The 23278-nt window shown below is 43.8% G+C and overlaps 1 protein-coding gene across 2 annotated transcripts in view; it reads right to left on the bottom strand.

The window, feature by feature from the left end:
* ERN1 (endoplasmic reticulum to nucleus signaling 1) overlaps positions 1 to 23278 on the bottom strand; it is a 91193-nt gene that overhangs the window by 36174 nt on the left and 31741 nt on the right. For both annotated transcript variants that reach the window (XM_008012106.3, XM_037993524.2), the window contains exons 2-4: positions 22606 to 22726; positions 4958 to 4991; positions 3846 to 3918 (exon numbers count right to left, since the gene is read on the bottom strand). In XM_008012106.3, coding sequence (XP_008010297.2) covers positions 3846 to 3918; positions 4958 to 4991; positions 22606 to 22726 — 228 coding nt within the window. The remainder of the gene's footprint in view (positions 1 to 3845; positions 3919 to 4957; positions 4992 to 22605; positions 22727 to 23278) is intronic.

The following is a 23278-nucleotide window of genomic DNA, read 5'->3' as shown; positions in this document are numbered from 1 at the left end:
CCTATGCTTCCACATCTACTTTGTTTTCATTTTTATTTTTTTGAGACAGGGTCTCACTCTGTTGACCAGGCTGGAGTGCAGTGGCACCATTTTGGCTCACAGAAACCTCTGCCTCCTGAGTTCAAGTGATTCTCCCACCTCAGCCTCCCAAGTAGCTGGGATTACAGGCATGTTGCCACTACACCCAGCTAATTTTCCACGTCTATTTTGACAAGCTCCTAGGTCCCTGAGCTCCATAAACATCCACTCCTTTACTTGACACCATGTGCGGATGCCCCTCAAGGTCTCCTGTCCAGGGTGCTTCCCAGGGGTGACACAAACCTTTTCTGAAAATATTTACACAAATATGGAAAGTTATATATTCTTTGAAATTCTAAGAGTGGGAGAAAGAATTGTCCTGGCTTGGAATACAGAGCTACAGTTGGCTAGACTGAGTAGAATGACAGTCCTTTGTAGAGCCCCATGGGAGGGAGCCACGACATTGATGCTGAAGGGATGCAACCTTGGTGCCAAGCTCAAGCTTCGAGGGAAAGGAGAAGTCGCCATTACAGGGGCAACACAAGAGTCTGAGGTGGAAAAGAGTTCTGATGTTTTCTTCAGTAAAAAAATTCACTATTGAAAAACAAGAAAAATGGAGGCTTTTGGTTTTAAAGAGGAAGTTAAGATAGGTGCCAGGAAAAGAAACTCGAAGGAATCCAAATGTTTCAACTGCATTTCATCATAAAACTGATTCTTCTGAGTCTACAGCTGTCATCTGACGAGCTCTTTTGGTTAGTGCTCGTTTCAGTATACTTTATTTTTAGAACATTCTGTGTTCCTGAAATTGTTCTATAGATACCTGCTTTTATAGAAATGCCTCTACTGCATGGTCACCTTTTTCACCAAGAAAGAAAAGATTTCTCTCTAGCTTTAATAAGCAGAGCTTTGTATACTAAATAACTTGGATTTTCCCATCATTCCAACATTCAAACCAAGCCTCAGAGGAGGAAAAATGCTTCAGAGAGGCTGCAATGACTGGGTTTTGCCACATGTTTCTGAGAATCAGAAAGGCACTGCAGATCGTCCAGTCTCCTGGAGTCCTGTGGTCTCTGCTTCAAGGCCCAAGCTTGGGAAACACTGTTTCTGGAGCTGCTAAACCACAACCCAGTAAGGAGCACAAGGGAGCAATGAAGGGCATCCTCTTTAAGAACCAATTCCAACACCAGAAGACTCGGCCCTGGACATATTCCTTCACTTCTCCAGGCTCAGTTTCCACACCCCTAAAATGAGGATATCACCCACAGGGCTGCTGAGAGATTCAAATGAGGTAACTTATACAACTCACTCAGCCCAGTTTCTGGCAAACAAATTGCTTAAGAAATGAGGACTACAGAGCTGTGGAGAGAAACCGATGAAGAGCTGTGTTGAGGTGAAATACACACAGTTCTACACAAGCTTGCCCTCCTCCCCTCTGTTTTGGTCACAGGCATTCACAAAATAATTTTAAAATACCCAAGTTAAAGCCCACAATCCACTTACAGCCTAGACAAGTGGTTCTCATCCTCGGTTGCACATGAGAATTACTTGGAAGCTTTCAAAACTTCCTACTGATGCATAATATGCAAACAGAAAAGCACTCATCATCACACAGCTCAGTCAATGTTCACAAAGTGAACATACCCACGGAACCAGCATCCAGGTGAAGAAACAGAAGCCCCCCCCTCTCTCTTGCCCCTCTTTCTAGCCATAACTCTCCAGGGTAACTATTATCCTAACTTCAAAACAGCAGAGACTCGTTTTTCCTGTTTTTGCTTTATATAAGTGAACGGCAGTGTGTGGCCTTTTTGGTCTGTCTTGTTTTGCTCAACATGGCGCTTTCAAGTCATCTGTGGTGTGTGTCGTCAGACTGTTGTTGGTCCTCATCACTGGGCATGCCTCTTCTAGAGTTGATTTTTCCACTCCACTGTGGATGTTATTTGGCCACTCTGCTTATTATAAATGGTGCTGCTGTACATTTGGGCACGTGTCCATTGGTGAACAAATGTGCATTTCTCTTTTGTTTTTTGAGACAGAGTCTCGCTCTGTCGCCTAGGCTGGAGGGCAGTGGCACGATCTCAACTCACTGCAAGCTCCGCCTCCCGGGTTCACGCCATTCTCCTGCCTCAGCCTTCTGAGTAGCTGGGACTACAGGCGTCTGCCACCTCGCCCGGCTAATTTTTTGTATTTTTAGTAGAGATGGGGTTTCACCGTGGTCTCAATCCCTGGCCATGTGATCCGCCCGCCTTGGCCTCCCAAAGTGCTGGGATTACAGGTGTGAGCCACCGCGCCCAATCACAAACGTGCATTTCTATTGGGTCTGTAACCTAGGAAGGCATTTCTGGGTCCTAAGGACTTTAGGACTTACTGCCAAACAGTTTGCCAAACCACTTGTGCCACACTGCACTTCCACCAGCAGTAGGTGAGAGTCCTGGTTGCTCCATATCACCACCACATTTTCTTTTTCTACTTCCCTTGTTTTGGCCATTCTGGTGAGTATCAGTATGGCACTGTGACTTTAATTTGCATTTACTAATGACTAATAAAATGGAACATCTTTTCATATGTTTATGACCATTTGGATATTCTCTTCTGTCATTCTTCCACTGGGCTGTCTTTTTTAATGTACCATAGGATTTCTTCATGTATTCTGAATATGAACTTTTGTTGGATGTGTATACTACAAATACTTTGTGACCTCTTAAGAAGGAAAAGTTCTTAATTTTAATATAGTCAATATATTGATTTTTTGCTAAATTTATAGTGTTCTTTAATATCCTATTTAAGAAATCTCTACTCACTCTGAGATCATGAAGATGGTTCCATTACTTTTTTTCTTAAAGCTTTATTATTTTGCATTTCACATTTAGATGTGTGATCTATCTGGAACTGATTTGATATGTGTTGTGGGGGGTAGGAGTCAAGACTGTCATTCCTATATGGATATCCCAATTGACCTACACCATTTATTGCAAAAACACTGTAAGCTGGGTGGTGGTGGCTCACGCCTGTAATCTCAGCACTTTGGGAGGCCAAGGCGGGCGGATCACGAGGTCAGGAGATCGAGACCATCCTGGCTAACACAGTGAAACCCTGTCTCTACTAAAAATACAAAAATTAGCCAGGCATGATGGCGGGTGCCTGTAGTCCCAGCTACTCGGGAGGCTGAGGCAGGAGAATGGTGTGAATCCGGGAGGCGGAGCTTCCAGTGAGCCGAGATCGTGCCACTGCACTCCACCCTGGGCGACAGGGTGAGACTCCATCTCAAAAAAAAAAAAAAAAAAAAAAAGTCCTGATGACTTAGATCAATTAAATCGGGACCTTCTAGGATTGGGCTCTATGTTCTAGGTCCCAATGCTGTTTTTTCGAATTCCAGGTTATTATAATGTATAACTAAGGCTGAAAACCACTGGTTTAGATTCTCAAATGGAGATGAGGATGGAATAACACATGACTCCCCTAAGGAGTCATTGGAAGGTGGGGCAGGTGGAGACAGCATTTCCCCTATATCCCTCCCTCCTAAGGTGAGGGTCACCAGTTAGAGCAAACTCTGTTCCTAACACTATATCCTCCAGTGTATGGGCTGGGCCATGAGAACCTGCTGGTCTGCATCTGTGTTTCTGAACTCTGGCACCACATTCAAAAGCTCATTTAGGAAGCTCTCTGAAAAGACTGATGCCCAGGCTCCCCTCTAGATCACCTGAATCAGAATCCCCAGGGGTTGTTTTTAAAAGCTCCGGGTGGGAGACACAGTAAGACACTGTGCAGACACACTTAAGGACTGCTGGTCTAGAACCCCTGGAGTACAAAAAGAAGCTAAATATACTCACTGTCAGGCCTTCATTATTCTTGCTTCCAAGCGTATACAGGCTGCCATCATTAGGATCTGGGAGAAAGGCAGGCCTAGAGATTAAATAATAAGTATCAAAGATAAATTACAGTCCAGGGCACGGAACAACACATCAAAGCCATGCGAACCCATGATGGAGGAATAGAGAGTGGGGGGTGGTTGTGTGTGGGTGTATAAGTGAGTATATAAGACAATTCCATCCACTATTCTCTCTCAATTCAACCACAGATAAGTAAAATACCCCTATGGTGCTAAACACTATCCTCAACTGGAGAAAAGCAGCCTGAAAGGAGAAATCATACAAAACCACAGAAGACAAATCATCATTTGGTCAAAGCGCTCTGGATGAAGGCAAAATATGTGAAAAGGACCCAGCAAGTCCACTTTTCAATTTCTACATCAATTGTATATAGAACTTCAGCCATTAATATTTAATAGCATAGCATGGTACATAAACAGGTAGAACAAATCTGCTTTTAGTTTTCAAGAGATATTTTTTGTTTAACTGGAGGCAATAAAAGCAGACTCTAATGGCTTGACATCAGAGAGAACCCGCCAAGGGGACAGATCAAGGTCTCTCTGTCAGTAGCTTCCCTCGAAGCAGATGTGAAGTGGTCTTTTGTCAAGTTAATCTGCTAAAGACTGAACTATAACTACAGTCCCTCAGAAACTCTTGGCTGAATTGTTCCTTTACTTAGGTTGCGCCATCATTTAAGGCTCTTACAGGCGCTATCCATCTTTTACTCCAACACACACACTGCAGTAGCAGGTCACATTCACCTTTTTTCTCCATGATATGACACAGCAAAGAGGAAGAGGTCCAGTCCCCCTGAGGACTTTGGAAGTTTAAGCTCAAAGCTCAACTTGAGTTTCAACTCAAATAAGCCTTTTTAAAACCACTACCCTTCTCCCCCAGGAAACTGACGACCTCCTCCTCAATACAGGCTTTCATCATAGCACCTGTAAGACTTTATATGTCACTCACTGTTATTCCTCAAACTTACACATATATGCACTCCCAGCAATTGGCCTCAACACTGATTGAATGAAGACTGAATTTAAGGGAAGTACTGAGCAAATCAGAAAACTTACTCTTCCACATGCGTTGGGACCTGCAGGACTGGATCTGTGCAAAAGAATAACAAAGGCATCATCAGAAACATCCCAAAATGTCAAGATTCCCAGAGGCTTCCCAGGACCAGGTCAAGTTGTACTGGTAATAACTTTCTCCCCCATGTTAACCTACATGGTCTAGTGTACGTGAAGGTTATATGCACGTTTGCATCATCATGCATATCTTTTAGAAAACATATCCACAGTGAGCAAATGTAAGCTCTTGGATAGTCACCGAGGCTGGATAGAGAACTGAGACCAGAACAGCTTTCAAGAAACCTGCATATAATTTGGGGGATGGATGCAGAAGGAAGAACCAGCCACCACCCACAGTGGACAAGGGGTCAGAGCATCACTATCTGACACCTCAAGGACTTCTAAAACCTAAATCATTACCTTGTCTGATGCCTGGAGTAGCTCTACATATTCCCATTAGGAAAAGTAAAACTGGTTTAAGAACTGACATCGATTGGATAGCAAATGGATACACCTCTTTGGAGCGGCAATCCTAGAGCCTCCAAGTGTTCATTCCCTTTGGCCCACCCATTGCATTTCTATAAAATCTAATTTAAAGATAATATAAAGTATAGAAAATGGTTTTTGTACAAAGATGTGTATGTAGCAGCATTACAAATGACCTACTCAATAATATGGTTAAATTACAGAATGTCCCCTGGGCAAAAAATTAAGGCTTCTAAGAGGGCTAATAAAGTTTTAAGACATAAACAAACCTACGCTAGTATGTTCAGGAGAAGAGATAACATTGTACATACAGTATTAATGCAACTATGGGGAAAGGCTTCAATGTACCTAACTAGATGGAAAGATCAAAAATGCTAATTGTAAATTATCCTTGTTGGAAATGCAACTCCCCCCAACCTTTTCTATATCTTAAAATTTCTGCAAGAGCAGGCATTTCTTTTTAAATTGAGAGCGTGTTTTTTTCTCTAAGTCAATTTTACATTTGCAGCAATTAATGGCAGAATTCTTCCCTCCCTAGATTTTCCTTGGCACAAAGCAAGAGGAAGCTCCTGATTCCAGGGGCAGATGGTGGTGGCAGTGAGAGAGCATGAACACTGGCACAGCAGCACTGTGTAGTGAGAGATCTATACGTCCGCAGGCAGGAGATTCACAGCGATGAGGTATTTCCAGCAACCAAAACCCCACAGCCTTGCTGTACACAACTTAAGCTCTGGGGGCAAGAACAGCAAGTATTCTTATATGATTTTGTATGCAGAATTCCAGACTCTGTAGGCTCTGCTTATGGTGACAGACAGCTGTCCAATCCATCCAATTACTGGATGAAGGAAAATCTTTTAAGCCTTATCATATGTTGACTTTGCTTAAAAGCCCAGCTCCTATACAAAGGCATATGGTGTTCATAATAACAGGTACACACACCATATGTGGTCTGTGGGCAGCAAACAAACAATTCACTAAACCAAAAACACTTTAGGAAACAGGAAGAACTTTCAGTCAGTAAGCATATGTTTATCTTCCCCATTAATCACCTCTCGGTACACTCTCACAAACAGACTGATGCAAGAGACAGGAAATAAAGGCACACCACACTCATCCTACTCAAACAAGCTAGTCAAGGTGCAATAACCCAGTTACCTTAACACGGGCCTGAAGCCACGCAAGTCAAGAAGAGCAAGAATATCATATTCCGAAGAAAACATGGCAGTAAATGGCATCTTTTTTGTTTGTTTCAGCCACTTAAAGGTATCACAGATAAACGCAGATTAAGAGGACGCAGCCAAATTCCAGCAATTCACCAGAAACAAGACATGGAGACCAATATGACTTAAATTCCTGTTCCTAACCTGATCTTTGCTGTACAGTGTTTGCTCAGTCTCACAGACTTGTCTTCAGATGCAGATTTTCCTGGTTTTCTATAGCTTAGCCACTGGTCACCTGACACTGAGGCCTCAGGTCCCAAGATGTGCTCTGTACCAGGAAGGTTCCAGTTAAGATTCAGGACATCGGCAGGAGACAGGGGAAGATTCCTGGGACAACTACATTGGTGTTTAAGAACTGTGATTTTTTTTTTCTAGGCTTAGGAGAAGATAAACTCCAGTAGGAGGACCTTATGGTTGTCTTAGCATTTCCCATCCACTCAGTAAAATAAGTACCTGGAATAAGCCTCTTCAAAGCTGCAGGCCAGGTAAAGACGCAATTATTACGACAGTTCTGACAGAGACAGACACACTGCTGCTTGGCTTCTGAAATGTAACAATGACCTAACTCTGTAAATGTTTTTCTTTAAGAATCATCTGAATTCAAGATTTGCTTTAAAATACTACAGAAAATAATTACATGGGGGTGGGGAGGGCAGATAAAACAAAAAGTGGCAGGCTGCTGATAACAGTTAAAGATGAGAAATGGGAACCCTGGAGTGTTATTTTACTACGCTCTGTACATATGCTTAAAGTTTTTCATATTAAAAAAGATTAAAGAGAAAAATCTTTGGAAAGTCAGCAAAAATAAAAACAAAGAGCATTATCTGAAAATGTGCAATGAAAGAACAACATGAAAAAGTGGTTTTGATTTAATAATGAGAACTGGTATCAGGCAAGATTCTTGCTTTAAAAAAAAAAGTTTTCAGCCATGTGAAAAGAAACACTGTCCTGCCTGTAGGGATGTAAACAAATACTGCTGTAAAATAAGCCACTATCTATATGGGGCCTGATAAGAATAAAAGCCAATGTCACCAAGTTGTTTTACTTTCAGAAAAAAAAAAAATTGGGGGGAGTTACTTCAAAAGTATAAAAAGTGACTGTTATGTAAGGTAAAGGTAAAGGTAAGGTTATCTGGTAAAGGTACAGATATGGGAAAATGTAGCTGAAATAAAGGTTTGGTCTCCCGGGATTAACACGGGAAAGAAACAAACCTGCTCACTGATCCCCTGGGAGCAGTCACCGGCCTCAACTCCATTCCCCAGCCCCCATCGTGTGTCCAGCTGAGGCCTGGAATGGCACAAGCTTTATACCTGCAGGAACTGACATCCTGGGTGAGGTCAGGAGATGCTCATTGCTAGGCTATTGTGCTAATCTAAATCACCTCTTTAAGCTCAAATGACAAAACAGACGTCCACATCTTTCCTTTGTCCAAGTTCATAAGGGTAAAGTTTTAAACATTTCTGTCCCCAAAAGCAGTGAATTTTTGTCCCCACTCCCTCCTCCACACAGGAAGGAACATTGCCAGCTTCTCCCTTCAGCCTTTCTTCTCACTCAGAGAGCACATGCCTCTCTTTAACTTCCACCCTAACCACAGTGGGGTTCTAGGCTCCCCTCTCCTGGGTCCTCTCTCCCAGGTCCTCTCTCTGGATCAACTGGACACATCCACTACTTCCCACCAACACCTCAGCCTCTGCTTGCCCAAGTCACACCCTCTGTCTTTTGCCCAGGCTGGCTTCTACTCCTGACTACCGTATTTTATTGACAGTACCACCATTTTCCTAGAAGACAGCCATGACTCAGATGACACTGTTGACATCTATTTCTCCCTAACACATGCTATCGGTTGCCAAACTCTGTGGTCTATTTCGATGCCAATCATAGTTCTGTGTCCTATTTCCATTCCCTTCAACACCATTGGAACCCTTTGTCTTCCCTCCTCTCCTTATCTGTGTGGTCTTTGGAATCAGACAAACGAAGGTGTAAATCCTGGCTCTGCCAATCACCAGCTGAATGACCTTGGCAAAGTTACTTAAGCTCGCGGAGCCTCAATTTCCTCATCATAAGGAAAAAAAATAGAGATAACATCAACCTCATGGGGCATCTCTATGTGGATTAAATGTTTGTCAAGACTGTGAGTCAATGCCTTGACACTGAGAAGAGTGATCCTTTGAAAGGCATAAATCAGATTAAGCTTCTCTGTCACTCAAAATCCTTTGGTGGTTCCCCATCTCACTCAGTGAAGGTCAGTGTTTACACAGCAGCTCGTAAATCCCAAGCAGTCCCTCCCTTTCAACCTGTCACCCTCTAATAATCTCCCACTATTTCCCACACACTCCATGCCATCCATGCGGGCCTCCAAGTATTCAACAAGCACTGCCAGGCCTGACCCTGCCTTGGGACCTTTGCACTGGCTGTTCCTTTGCTTAGGTCTTTGATCAACTGTTGGCATCTCAGAGAGGTCTCCCATGATCACCTCCTACTGCCCAGGATTTCCAACCCTTCTTCCCTGCTTAATTTTTCTCCATGTCACTTACCACCTCTGTAGTTCTGTATATTTTATTGCTTACTTAATGCCTGACTCTGGCCACTGAGGGTTGGGATTTATTTTTTTGTTATCTGCATCTTCCCAGGGATCTAAAACAATACCTGACACACAGGTGGTAACCAATGTATTTGTTGAATGGAGCAATTAAGTGCCATTTGCTGTCTTAGTCTGTTTGTGTTCCTATAAAGGAATACCTGAGGCTGGGTAATTTATAAAGAAAAGAGGTTTATTTGGCTCACGGTTCTGCAGGCTGTGCAAGAAGCATGGCACTGGCATCTGCCTCTGATGAAGGCTTCTGGCTGCTTCCACTAGTGGCAGAAGGCAAAGGGGAGCTGGCGTGCACAGAGATCGCAGGGCAAGAGAAGCAGCAAGAGAGAGGGGAGAAGGTGCCAGGCTCTTTTTAACAAGCAGCTCTCACAGGAACTAATAGGGTGAGGACTCACTACAGTGAGGACAGCACCAAGCCATTCATGAGAGATCCACCCCCAAGACCCAAACACTTCCCATTAGGCTCCACCTCCATCACTGGGAATCAAATTTCAACATGAGGTTTGGAGGGTCAAATATTCAAACTAGAGCAGTTTCTTTCCTACTTCCACTCTTGCTCAGCCTGGAAATCCATTGTTGATCACTTTTAATAATCCAGCAGATAAGCTCTACTCACCCTGAACCCAGGATCTGCATAGCAGTTGCTGTTCCTCCACCCAGGCTTCTGAGCATGGCTGTAGAAAACACTACGATCATTTGTGGAGATACCATCATACACGGTATCTCCATGGTGTGGCCAGCTAGGCCCCTGCCACTAGGAGATCCTGGCTGACTTCTGTTCTCACCCCTGTAGCTGGTATTTCAAACTAATCCTTGCCCCAAGGTTCCTGTCTCTCCACAAATGACTCTGCCTTCTGTGTTACAGGGGAAATTAAGGGAAACTGAGTGAGCTCACTGAAACTTCCTACCCTTTGCATTCTACATTTGCTCAGCTCCACCCTTCCTTTCACATCTCTATAAAGGGACAATGCTTTTGTCTTCTTACTCATAGGTATTTCACACTCACACTAGATCCTGTCTCCAAGGATCTTCAACTCCTCCTTTGCCTGTAAATACAAAAACCCCTTGGCTCTGCCCACTCTTCTGTACACTCTCCTTTTCCTCCAAAATGCATCCATTTTAAGTTTACAGTTCAATGAATCTTGAAAAATACACACACCCATGTAACTATCTTTACCATCAAGATACAGAACATTTCCATCACCCTAAAACATTTTTTCATATCCCTTTGGATTCAACACTCCCGAATCCTGCTCCAGATAAGCACCAGTTCATTTTGTTTGTTCTAAAATTTCACAAATGACCACGTCATAGATACTCATTTGTGCCTGGCCTCTTTATTTCACATAATATCTTAGATATCCATCCATATTGTTGTGTGTATCATAGTTCGCTCTTTTTATTGCTGAATAGTATTCTACTATAAGAATTTACCACAATCTGTTTACCTATTTACCTGCTGAGGGACATTTGAGTTGCTTCTATTTTTTTGGCTGGTGTGAATAAAGCTGCTGTGAACATTTGTGTAGGAGTCTTTATTTGGACCTATTTTCATTTCTTTTCTTTTTCTTTCTTTTTTTTTTTTTTTCTTTTGAGATGGAGTCTAGCTCTGTCGCCTAGGCTGGAGTGCAGTGGCACAATCTCAGCTCACTGCAACCTCCACCTCCTGGGTTCAAGTGATTCTCCTGCTTCAGCCTCCCGAGTAGCTGGGACTACAGCGTGCACCACCACACCCAGCTAATTTTTGTATTTTTAGTAGAGACGGGGTTTCACCTATTGGTCAGGCTGGTCTTGAATTCCTGACCTCATGATTCACCCGCCCTGGCCTCCCAAAGTGCTGGGATTACAGGTGTGAGCCACCATGCCCCGCCCTATTTTCATTTGTTAAAACACTTAAGGAGGAGGACTGGCTGTATCATATTGTTTACATTTGGCAAGAAACTGACAAACAGTTTGCAAAAGTGGTAGTACTGTTTTATATTTCCACCAGCAATGTATTAGAGATTCCTATGGAATTTTTAGAATGTTGATTCCTAGGTTCCTCCCCCAGGAAGCTGACTTTGTAGGGAGAGACAGGGAATTTGCCTCTATAACCCAAGTTGGGTGACTGAGCCATGCAGGGAAACTACACTGCTCCGAATCCTCTGTTCCACTTTCCTGCCTTCTTACCTTCCTCCACTCACTGCCCTCTGGCCCCTACTCTCAGAATAAGATCAGAACTACCACTGTCAAGTTCCCATGACCAAAACCAACACTTGCAAATCCTCCACATGGCATCTGACAATGTTCTCCCTTGGACTCCTGACCCAGTCCCACTTGCAACTGCTATGGCTGTCTCAACCCAAGGTCATATCCCCAGGACCTGCTCCTCGGTTCACATTCCCCAGATTGGCTGGTGGGTTCCACTTCCACCCAGTCGCACAATCTAGAAACTCAGTTAGAAAGTCCCCAAACCAGTCCCTTTTAAGTGTACCTCTAGCAGTGATTGCAAATGTTCTGGGTTGGCTCTTTTGAAAAGTATTTAAGGGAGAGGGACGGGGATTACCACGTGCTGATCATTACTGAAGCTGGGCGCTGGGTACATGGTTTCATGATACTACTCTCCTTAATTTGGGGTATGTATAAAGTTTTTATAAAATGAAAAGTTAAAAGGAAAAAAAAAGCTAAAAACAGAAGCTATTTCAGGTAAACATCTGCAATAGGTTGGAGAGAATGGCCTGTTCCTCCTGCTCTCACCTGTGGCATAATTCTGCAAAGCCTGCTTTTCCAGTTGCACAGGGCACAGAGACTGAAGGGAAACCCATGTTAAGAGCATGAAGGACCCCATCAGGACCATCCCAGGCTTCCCTAAACACAAGGTTGGCAGAATTCGTGAGGGAATGGGGAAAACATGGGGTGATAAGTCAGCTGAACAGAAAAATGTCTTTGATGAAATCAACCAAAATTTAAATAATTGTTTCAAACCAGACTTCAAGATTGATGGCCTCTCTCTGGAGGTAGCTCTGGGCACACTTCCTTCCATGTAGGAAGAAATAAGATCCCTTTGATTACAGAAGCCACAAGAACAGGTTGCTCACTTGACTGGAGCTCAAGGAGCCTTGTAAGATCCTTCCCTTCTCCCTCCCAGATGAGCACAGATATTTTTGGAACATACTGCTTTTGCTTTTCCGGTAGAATCTAGATGACCTCTGGCTTTACTGCCCTCTTCCACCTTGTTCTTTCTGACCCCATCTGACCACCTTTGTCTGATCCCCATAATGCAGCACTGGAAATCAGCTCTCTGTCCTGTACAGCTAAGATATCACCACACAGTTAGGAAGTCCCCAAACCAGTCCCTTCTAAGTGTACCCCTAGCAGTGATTTTAAGTGTTCTGGGTTGGCCCTTTGAAAGGTATTTAAGGACCCAAAGAGCAGAGATGAAGTCTCAACTGCTTTGTAGTCTGTGTAATCCTCTACGCGCACACATCCCCATTACCCACCCCCGCCAGGAGGAAGAGGACTGACAATCCTGCTACTAGTAACTTTCTGTTGAGATGCGCCAAACACATCTCAGAAATAATTGTCAGACATCTGCTTCAGCTGGGTTCTCTGTTAAGTGCCATGCAGGATAAAGAAGGGAGCTTATGGTTTGAGTTACAAAGCTAATATACATGAACCATACATAACGAACTGCTAGAACATGGGGCACGCACCACAGGCTTTCCTAGGTGGGGACCAGAATACCTGGAGCAGAAAACCCTCATAAAGGCAGCCGGCCCCGAGCACAGGGATGACAAGAAAACATGAGTGAAAAACTGTCACTGTGTTCATGGGACAGAGGACACAGGCTCAGCAAATGTGACATGTTCCTCCTGAGGAAGAACACAAATGAGGCTGGACTGTAGGCAGTGACACCATGGGGAAGAAAGCCTTGAAAACTTTGTGATGTGGAATAGTCCAACTGGAAGCCTCTGAGAAAAAGAAGAATGTGGGCCGGGCGCGGTGGCTCACGCCTGTAATCCCAGAACTTTAGGAGGCCGAGGCAGGCAGATCATGAGGTCAGGAGATTGAAACCATCTTGGCTAACACGGTGAAACCTCGTCTCTACTAAAAATACAAAAAATTAGCCGGGCGTGGTGGCGGGCGCCTGTAATCCCAGCTACTCAGGAGGCTGAGGCAGGAGAATGGCGTGAACCCGGGAGGCGGAGCTTGCAGTGAGCCGAGATTGCGCCACTGCACTACAGCCTGGGCGACAGAGTGAGAGTCAGTCTCAAAAAAAAAAAAAAAAAAAGAAAGAAAAAAGAGGAAAGTGACACAGGGTGAGCAACCCAAATCCGAAAATTCAAAATCTGAAATGTTCCAAAATCTGAAGCCTGAGCGCTAACGTGATGCACAAAGGAAATGCTCATTGGAACATCTTGGATTTCAGATTTTCAGATTTGAGATGTTCAACTGGTAAATATAATGCAAATATTCCAAACCTGAAAAAATCCAAAATCAGAAACACTTCAGGTCCCAATCATTTCAGGTAAGGAATACTCAACCTGTACAAGCCTCTGAAGGCTAGTTAGACAGGTGGGCATCAAGGCACAAAATGAAGGAAAAAGGGGAGAAGGAATCACAAAGGTGCTACAACAGACAGACCCGAGTCAGGGAGGAGGGACAAGTGAGGAGGGGAGTCAGAAACAGATGGGAGGGAAAAGAGTATCAGCAAAACGGAGCCCTGTCTAGATAAATGCAGTGGGAGAAAGGAATGAGTTAAAGGTGACACGGAGATTTTAACCCTGGCTGACAGGTAACAGTGAAACTAGAAAGGCGTAGTCTGAATGAGGTAAACAACTGCTATTTTCTCAAGAATGTGTTTAAGGTTCTAATACTGTTTTCTTATTTTTTTAAAAAAAATTACTGGCAGAAACAAAGCCATTCACCCTTCCTTAACTCAAACCTTCAGTCTCCCAAATATGTTTCATACAGTCGAGTGGCCCAATTAGGGAGTATTTCTCCCCAGTGGCAGCTCATTCCTTCCCTCCAGAGAAAAAGCACTTCATTAACCTAAGCCATAAACTCCCATTAAAGCTGTTATATCCAAATTGTAAGAGAGAAAGTCTCAGACATTCTTTACAGTTCAGCTGTCATAAGGAAAGCATTTTTTTTTGAGACATCTAATCAAAAGCTACCCAAATTCTCATCTCAGCAGAACTGGAAAAGGATGTAACAAGTTTTCTTTGGAGGTAACCTCCATAAGTCATTAAATGTCACATTTGACAAAGATGATCATGTAGAAATGACCAAGTAACCCAGAAAACTGCCCATACTAAAGGCAGCTGAATTCTACCGCGTTCTCATTCATCTCCACCTTGGCAGAAGTAACTCAGGCCAAAAAACACACTGAATGTTATAATCAATCACGAAGGCACTGAAGACAATTCAACAGTACAGCCTGTGTCCAAGTGCCTCTCAGGATGTCATAACTTCACAGAATTCATTCCTGAGTGATGGGGTGCCATCGAACCAGATGCTCAAAAGTGAACAAAGGGACAGGTAACTAAGTTACAGACAAAATAAGGCACTTTATCCATGTACTTCAACAATCACAACTATATTCCAACACACACCAACCAATGCTGCAAAGATGACTCATCGGAGCTGAGATCCACACTACTACGTGTGTAGCAGCTGCTAAGAGGAGCCATCTGAAATGAGAAATGCATTACTTTGAAGCAAGTCCCAAAAATAAGGGAGGAAAGTGAGTGGGGCTGCAGGAGAACAAGGCTAGTTACAAGCCAGTCCCTGTTGAAGCTGAGTGATGAGTACATGGGGGTTCTTTATATAATACTTCTACATTTGGGTATGTTTTAAACTTTCTATGTTTAAAAGTAAAATACAAAAAAAGAAAGAACCAACACATTATCAAGATGCTCAAAAGCAAAAACAGGTTTCTCTCACAGTCCCTCTCATAAAACTTAATTTTCAATCCTTCACAAGAATGGAGAGGAAACAAACACTTTTCTTATATTTAAGCAGTGAAGTAGAAAGGTAGATGATGCATACTGTAAGCCTAGAAAAGTCCTTGAGAGAAAACAGATTAGATCTGTTAACAAAACATCATCACTTTCCACAATTTCCCCTTCTTATGTTTCCATTGCACTTCTGAGGATGGATCTCCAACTCTTCCAGAGTCACACACACGCTGCCTAAAGCGCAGGACAGAAAAACCAACCACCAAAAGCCATGCAAAACTCAAGATTAGAAACCACAACCAAAAACTGTCATGACTATGATACAAGCAACAAAAAATTCATCCTGAGAAGGCAGTCAAGTCCCATCTGTTTCTCAGGACTCCCAAAAGACGTCCAGGCAGAAGAGTTCTGGGACCCAAGACAGCATCAAGTGCCTCGGACATTTACTGAGCATCCTGGCTGCCCAAAGCCCCAGCAAGGAGGTAGAAATCCACTAGGAAGCAAATGAGAACAAAAATTTACAACACAAGCCAGAAGTGCCACAACAGAGGGTGCGGAAAAAGCACCTCCAGAACCCAGACAAAAAAGTGGCTCACCCTGCTTGAGAAGCCAGGGAGGCAATCTGGGAAGGGGTCTTCACAGATGAACAGGAGCTTGTCTAACATTGCAGGCTGCTGGTGGAAAGGGAGCATGAGCAAAGGCCAGAGGTCTCCAAGGCCTGGTAAGGAGTTACATGGCTGCAAGTGGGGCACCTGCTGGGCAAGGGAGGGAGCCCAGGGAGTTGGGGCAGGCGGCGGTGAGAGACCATGAACGGCCTCGCACATGCACTAAGGAGCTTAGACTTGACCCTGTGGAGCAGCACTTCTCAAACTAGCAGGGGTGAAGGGCCAGCTGTTGAAATGGTCAACCCATCACGGATGATGCTCACGCTCCCTATTTGTCCTGTCCTCATCATTCACAGGTAACACACCACACACACTGGCATAGGCGCAATGCCACCACTATAGACAACACCAAGAGCATTTCAGCAGGCAGGGTACAGCTAGGTCCAATTGGTCTTTTTGGAGGGTACATCTGAGGGCAGTATGATGAGTGAACGAGAGGGCTAAGGGGGGAAGGGGCATGGATGGTGGTCATGAGGCTGTTGCATTCACCTAGGAAATGAATGCCAAGAGCCTGGCTAAGGCACCAGCAATGGGGCCAGATAGGAGGAGACAGGTTTGCAGGGTCCTTCCCAGTCTACATGACAGGGCTTAGTGACCACTGGGCATCAAGGGGGAAGTAGCACAGCATCATTCTATTTTCTCTAGCTTCTAGACTGCTTGGCCATGATTCTGTCGGCACAGGGAGGAACTGTGGCAAGAGGCACAGGTTTAGAAAGAGACACTCATGTGAGAATCAAATTGTCTTCAAATTTCAAATAACTTTGTTCTGACTCTTCCCTCCAAAGAAATCTCCAGTATTATGTCCTGTTTTGTTCACCTGCTATATACTCAGAACCTAGAGTAGTATCTAGATAGCTTTATCATTTATCTAAATGTCCACTCAAGGGACATCTCAGGAGTCTGGGCCCAGCTGGCTAGGAGAGGAGTCATACTGCATATTTAGCAGATTTTTATGATTACTAAAGAATGGTTCTAATTTGACCCAGCCCTTCATGCCTACTATTATTGGAAAGGAGACAGAAGATAACGGAGCATGGTTACTAAAGAATAACCTGTAATTTGATGGGGATTTGAGTGTTAAAAATCAGCATTAACTAGTATTTCAAGGTGAGCTCAAGAAGCCTACACCAGCCCTGGAAATATTAAAGAAAGTCCTCTCAACTCCATCAGGCCAAAGCAAGCTAATCTAAAACAAAACGTGATGGCAACATTCTCAGTTTGCATTTGGTCTAAAAGTACAGAGATGAAATGTATTCAACTATATTCACTGGTGAGGTTTTAGAGAAAGACAGACTACAGTTACAAAACCACTGCTTAGAAGGATGGCCCCTAAAGTAAAATGTCACAACCCAAATGAGTTCCAGAAAATAAAACGCATTTTCTCTGTTAGGTATAATTTGCCACTTTGGTGTAAGAAACCTCCATTTCTGGGAACCACAACACATTTGACTAAGGAACAAAAGCACCTGCCAAACCAACACAGAAAGAAAAAAAAAAAAGCCCAGTTTGTTGGCTCCTGAAAAAAGTAAACAGCCGAATGAAGTCGCAGGCCTCTATTCTGAAGAACCCCAGTGTGGTGAGTTAAAGGTACGTGTTTGCATCAGTAAGTTTATTCCATTCAACTCTGAATCCCTCCTTGAGACTCAGACCCAGGCTAGTATCCTCTCTTGTGTGCACTAGTGTAATACACCCCTGCCTGGCCTCCCAGCTTCTTCCTGGCCCCATCTGTTCAGTTTCAACACAGCACTTGTTGATCTTGTAAAGTGGAGGCCATGTGCCTTACTCGGCTCAGACTACTATAACAAAATATCATAGACTAGGGGGCTTGAACAACAGACATTTATTTCTTATGGTTCTGGAAGCCGGAAGTCTGAGATTGGTTTCTGGCGAGGGCTCTCTTCTTGGCTTGCAGACAGCCACCTTCTCACCATGTCCTCACATGGTGAAGACAGAATGAACAAGCTCTGGTCTCTCCCTTCTCATAAGGACACTCATCCATCCTAAGGGCCCCACCTTCATGATTATCTCCCAAAAGCCCCCTCTCTAAGTACCATCACACCAAGGGCTAGGGCTTCAGCTTATGAATGGTAGTAGAAGGATGACACAAATATTCAGTCCAGAACAACAGGGCATGTCGCTCCTTGCCTCAGGTTCCTCCAAAGGCTGAGAAAAAGCCAATGTCCTCACACCAGCCGCTAGGCCCTACACCAGTGGTATCCACAGGGAGGGCACAGCTCCCTAGGGAATGCTTGGGAAATCGATGAAGGTATTTTCTGGTGGTCACAGAGACTAGGGGACTTTACAGGCACTAAGTGTGGGGGACCAGGGATGCTAGTGGTCCTGCACAATCAAGGATTGCCCTGCATCTGCATGCCACTCTAATGTCCTGCCAGACATTCTCACGGGTCAAAACCCTTTACTAATTATCTGAGCCTACAGTCTGTTTTACACATAAGCACAAATGTACTTTTTCATAATATACTGAATTTTCTCCGAACGTAACCACTGTGTAAGGCAGGTAAGGCTATACTTCTTTTGTTTGAAACACTACCAAGAACAGTTCACCATCTTGGAAATCCAGTTGCCATGGCTATGGTGGTAAACTGTCCTGCCCTTGTCTCCACCTGCATCAACAGGCACAGAATTTGCTCATGGGGGGAGTGTCAGAGCATTTACATGTTACATCTATGTGATTAAAAATTACTTTCCTATTATTTGTTTTAGATTACCCGTTCGGTAATATGTGTATTTCTTTTTGAAACTGTGTATATGTAGTTTACTGACTATACATTTTGTTTCAGTAAGCATCTTTATGGTAAATGTTAAGTAAAGGAAGTGCTGGGTCCCTCCTGCCCTGTATGGCTGGCCCATCTCTCTCTGAGCCGATCTCCTCCCGCTACATCAACTCTGTGCTCCTCCTCTACCATGCCAGGGACACTCCCACCCTTTTTTTTTAAGGACACTCTGCCTTTGACCCACTATGCCTGCTGTCTACAAGACTCCCTTGCCCCCTTGAGCTCTTGTTCAAATGACACCACCTTAGTGGTGCCCTCCCTGTTTAAAACTGCAGACTCCCACCCCAACCTGGCACTGCCCATTCCATGTCCCCACTTCCTTTTTTCTCCAAACCTCTCGTCACTACTAAGTAACTGATTTCCTGTTTTCCCACTAGAATGAAAGCTCTATGATAAAAGGTTTTTGCGTGTTTTGCTCACTTGCTGTATCCTCAGGACTTAGAGTAGCATCTGGATACCTTTATCATTTATCTATATTTAACAATTTAGAAAGATGTTGAAATCTCAGTTATAACCACAAGATTAAAATTAAACTGAAAACTCAGGGTATCTACACATTACTATCTTTAATCTTTGTATAGAAATATAAGTTACGGCCACTGGTATCCAGGGCTGAACTAAAACAAGCCAGTTTATTCTTAGAAAAACAGACTTAGATCATCATGAATACTGCTGGAAATTATTAGGCTGGGCACGGTGGCTCACATCTGTAATCCCAGCACTTTGGGAGGCAGATCACCTGAGGCCAGGAGTTTGAGTCCACCTTGACCAACATGGTGAAACTGTCTCTACTGAAAATACAAAAATTAGCCAAGCATAGTGGCGCATGCCTGTAATCCCAGCTACCCAGGAGGTGGAGGCACGAGAATCACTCAACCTGAGAGGCAAAGCTTACAGTGAGCCAAGATCACACCACTGCACTCCAGCCTGGGCAACAGAGGGAAACTCTGTCTCAAAAAAAAAGAAAATAAATTATTAGACTTTAATTGGATTTCTCTAATTCTTCCTTTAAGTGTCTTGTAACTCCTCCTCCCTAATCAGTCACTGGATTCTACTGATTCTATTTCTGGCTTGCCTCTCACCCTTCCCATCCCTCCCCGCTTTCCAGGTCTGCTTCCTGTCTCTAGTCATCCCACACACAGCTGCTGGATTCATCGCAAAGCGAGCACCTGTTGAGTCACTCACCTGTTCAATCACATTAACAGCTCCCAATTTCCTGTTCAGTCAGATACAAATGCCTAAGTGCTCCCGTAAGGCTCAAGGTCCCCTTGTAATGCTCCCTCCCTCTACCTGGAGACATTGCTAAGCTCCTGCTAAACTGGGCCAGCTTCTGCACCCTAGACCTGCTGCCTCCTTTGCTCTTCTCCAGGCCTCACTCCCGACTGAACTCAATTCATCTGCCAGGGCTTACCTCCGACACCCCACTTCATAGAGCCTCCTGCCCTCCAAATGGATGTGGGCTCACAGCACATTACTGGTCCCTCTCATGAGTGGTTACAGGACTCGGCTGTGTTGTAGTCCTGTGTTCTTGTATTTTAACCAAGGGTTTAGACCATGGGGTTCTTGAGGACAAGGTCTGTCTTTTTCATTTTGGTGTCCTATAAAACAGGGGTCCCCAACCCCCGGACTGTGGACCCATACTGGTCTGTGGACGGGTCCGTGACCTGTTAGGAACCGGGCCACACAGCAAGAGGTGAGCAGTAGGTGAGCAAGCAAAGCTTCATCTGTATTTACAGCTGCTCCTCGTCACTGGCATTACTGCCTAAGCTCCACCTCCCTGTCAGATCATTGGTGGCGTTAGATTTTCATAGGAGTGTGAACCCTATTGTGTACTACGCATGCAAGCAATCTGTGTGGCATGTTTCTTATGAGAATCTAATGCCTGATGATCTGTCACTGTTTCCCATCATGCCCAGATGGGACCGTCTAGTTGCAGGAAAACAAGCTCAGGGCTCCTACTGATTCTACATTATGGTGAGTTGTATAATTATTTCGTTCTACATTACAGTGCAGTAATAACAACAGAAATAAAGTGCACAATAAATGTAATGCACTTGAGTCATCCCCAAACATTCCCTGCCCCTGCTCCCCCAGTCCATGGAAAAACTGTCTTCCACGAAACTGGTCCTTGGTGTGAAAAAGGTTGGGGACTGCTGCAATACGGTATCTCTCACATTCCAGGTTCTCTAAATACACATTCAATTGAGTTAAAAAGAGTCAAATTCAGGCGGGTGCGGTGGCTCACGCCTGTAATCCCAGCACTTTGGGAGGCCGAGGCGGGCGGATCACAAGGTCGGGAGATCGAGACCATCCTGGCTAACGCGGTGAAACCCCGTCTCTACTAAAAATACAAAAAAATTAGCCGGGCCTGGTGGCGGGCGCCTATAGTCCCTGCTACTCCGGAGGCTGAGGCAGGAGAACGGCGTGAACCTGGGAGGCGGAACTTGCAGTGAGCCGAGATCGTGCCACTGCACTCCAGGCTGGGCAACAGCACAAGACTCCAACTCAAAAAAAAAAAAAAGAGTCAAATTCTTTCAGCTCTAAGTTAGAGGAGAAAACAGGTTAACTCTTATGTTTGACTAAGCAACAGAACACAGTTTTGTTGGATACAGATGACGTTACTTGCAGAAACGAAGACTTGGAAAAAAACAACTTCAAGCATTATGTGCAGGGCAAAACAAAGCAGAATGAAGTGGCTCAGGGTGAAGATGCCCTGCCTGGGAACAATGAAACTGAAAAACATGCCCTAACATTCCATAGCCAAAGTGTTTCTCTCAATTCTTGTGTGATTTGCTGATTTTCATCTTTGGACAAAATAGGAAATCCTGAAGTTTCAAGGACTCTGTTTCATTTAAAAAACATTAAAAGGCTTCAATGTGATGGAGATACAGTACAGATGACGTTATTGGAAGCTGTCATAAAACACTCTACAGTCTTCCTGTGGCCACACGCTCCTGAGAGAGCTCGTCTTTGGGCTGCTTTAAGTCCCTGCTAATCCAAGCAGGGCCCATGCAGGTGGGGCAGGATGGCCTGTGGTAACCCAGCTGCCATCATCTATGGACGGTAACGAGGTTTGTTGCTGAATTCACAAGACAATGTGTGACCTTCTGACATATGCCAATATTTTTCCATCTAGCATACTGTTTTGGAACACTTTATTAAGGAAGGAAAAACATTGGCCGTGCTCATGAAAGTAATGAGTCACAGAATAGTGACGAAAGAGAATGATGTTGTTCAAACCCGAACCTTGGGCCAAATGAGATTTATTACTAGACAGATTAAATAATATAGATGACTCTGAAAGTCCCAAATCCTGGGATTTGCATGGCTTTATCTGGAAAAATTACTTTGGAAATCAAATACAATTTCCCAGCTATAGGGCTTGACTCTGCTAGTTACCATCAGTAAGATCAGATCATAACATGGACGCATGGTATGTTAAGTAAGAAACAAGCTCAGTCTTTATTTCCCTCACCATAACAACCCAATAAAATGGTTAACTTGGATGAATGTCAAATCTTCCAGCCCTCTATTATTTCAGCCTCTATAAAAAACAAATGAGTAATTTGAGGTGTTGAGAAGATACCTTCTTGTAATTATGATTACAAGATTCTAATCATGAGAACAAATTGAGTGCAGCATGTCTTCATAAAGACCAACCAACCAGAGCTATTAATAGAAAAGCCTAGAGCCATTTTAACATGAAGTCTAAACAGAAGCAGAAAAGAAAAGAAGATAAAACGTGCTTCTTTAACTGATGCGCTTAGTGGATAACCACAGCAAAGCTATAAACATCCTTTGAGCAGAACACCTTTTCCTCTCTTGATCCCATTCTTCTTTATTTCTTATTTATTTTATTAGATAATGAGTAACGTTTTCTCCTTCTCCGAATATGTTTCTGTGGAACCAGCTAAGCAAATGTCCATGGTGCCCAAGGACCAAATCCAAATTACCTTCTTTTAAAGTCCATTTGATTGAGCCTGTCCTCTTGCTGACAGCATGCAAACTTCCATCCAGTGTTGACACAAACAACAAGGTTTCAGGAAGCGTCACTGTGCTGGTACTTCCAAAAATCTGCAAGGAGATGTAGAAGAATCTTCATGTTGATATGATTCTTCACCTTGGGCATGTACAATCACAGAGCCCCCACCCCCAAGGTTATCCTGCTAAAACCCTCCATTTTACAGATGAAGAAATGGAAGGTGGAGAGCCTAAATTCCCACTCACTCAGGACTAGAACCCAGGTCACCTCATTCTAAGCAGTGATCCTGCCTGCAGACAGGCAGGCTCATGACCTCACATGACAAGGACAAGAATTCTGAAATAATCCATGGGCAGCCTCCGCTGAAATAAAGGGGCAAAGTATGTTCAGCTTTCTGACTTCCTTCTCTTGGGTCTATTCTATTCTCTAAAACTTGATCACCTCATAAGACGTTATGATAAAAAAGAATGCCAACACCCATGCGCACACACACTGTGAAATTTTAAAAAGCAAAGAATCAGGGGAAAATGCTTAAAGCAAAATAGGAAAAACAGCTTTCATTATACAAAGAATTTATAAAATAAAACACCAAGATTCCAATAAAGACATGTTATAAAAGTAAATGAATAAAAAGCATAACCCCA

Source organism: Chlorocebus sabaeus, chromosome 16 (genome assembly GCF_047675955.1).
Source record: "Chlorocebus sabaeus isolate Y175 chromosome 16, mChlSab1.0.hap1, whole genome shotgun sequence".
NCBI lineage: Eukaryota > Metazoa > Chordata > Mammalia > Primates > Cercopithecidae > Chlorocebus > Chlorocebus sabaeus.
Note: the sequence above shows the minus strand (reverse complement) of the source record. Positions and strands in the feature narration are given on the sequence as shown.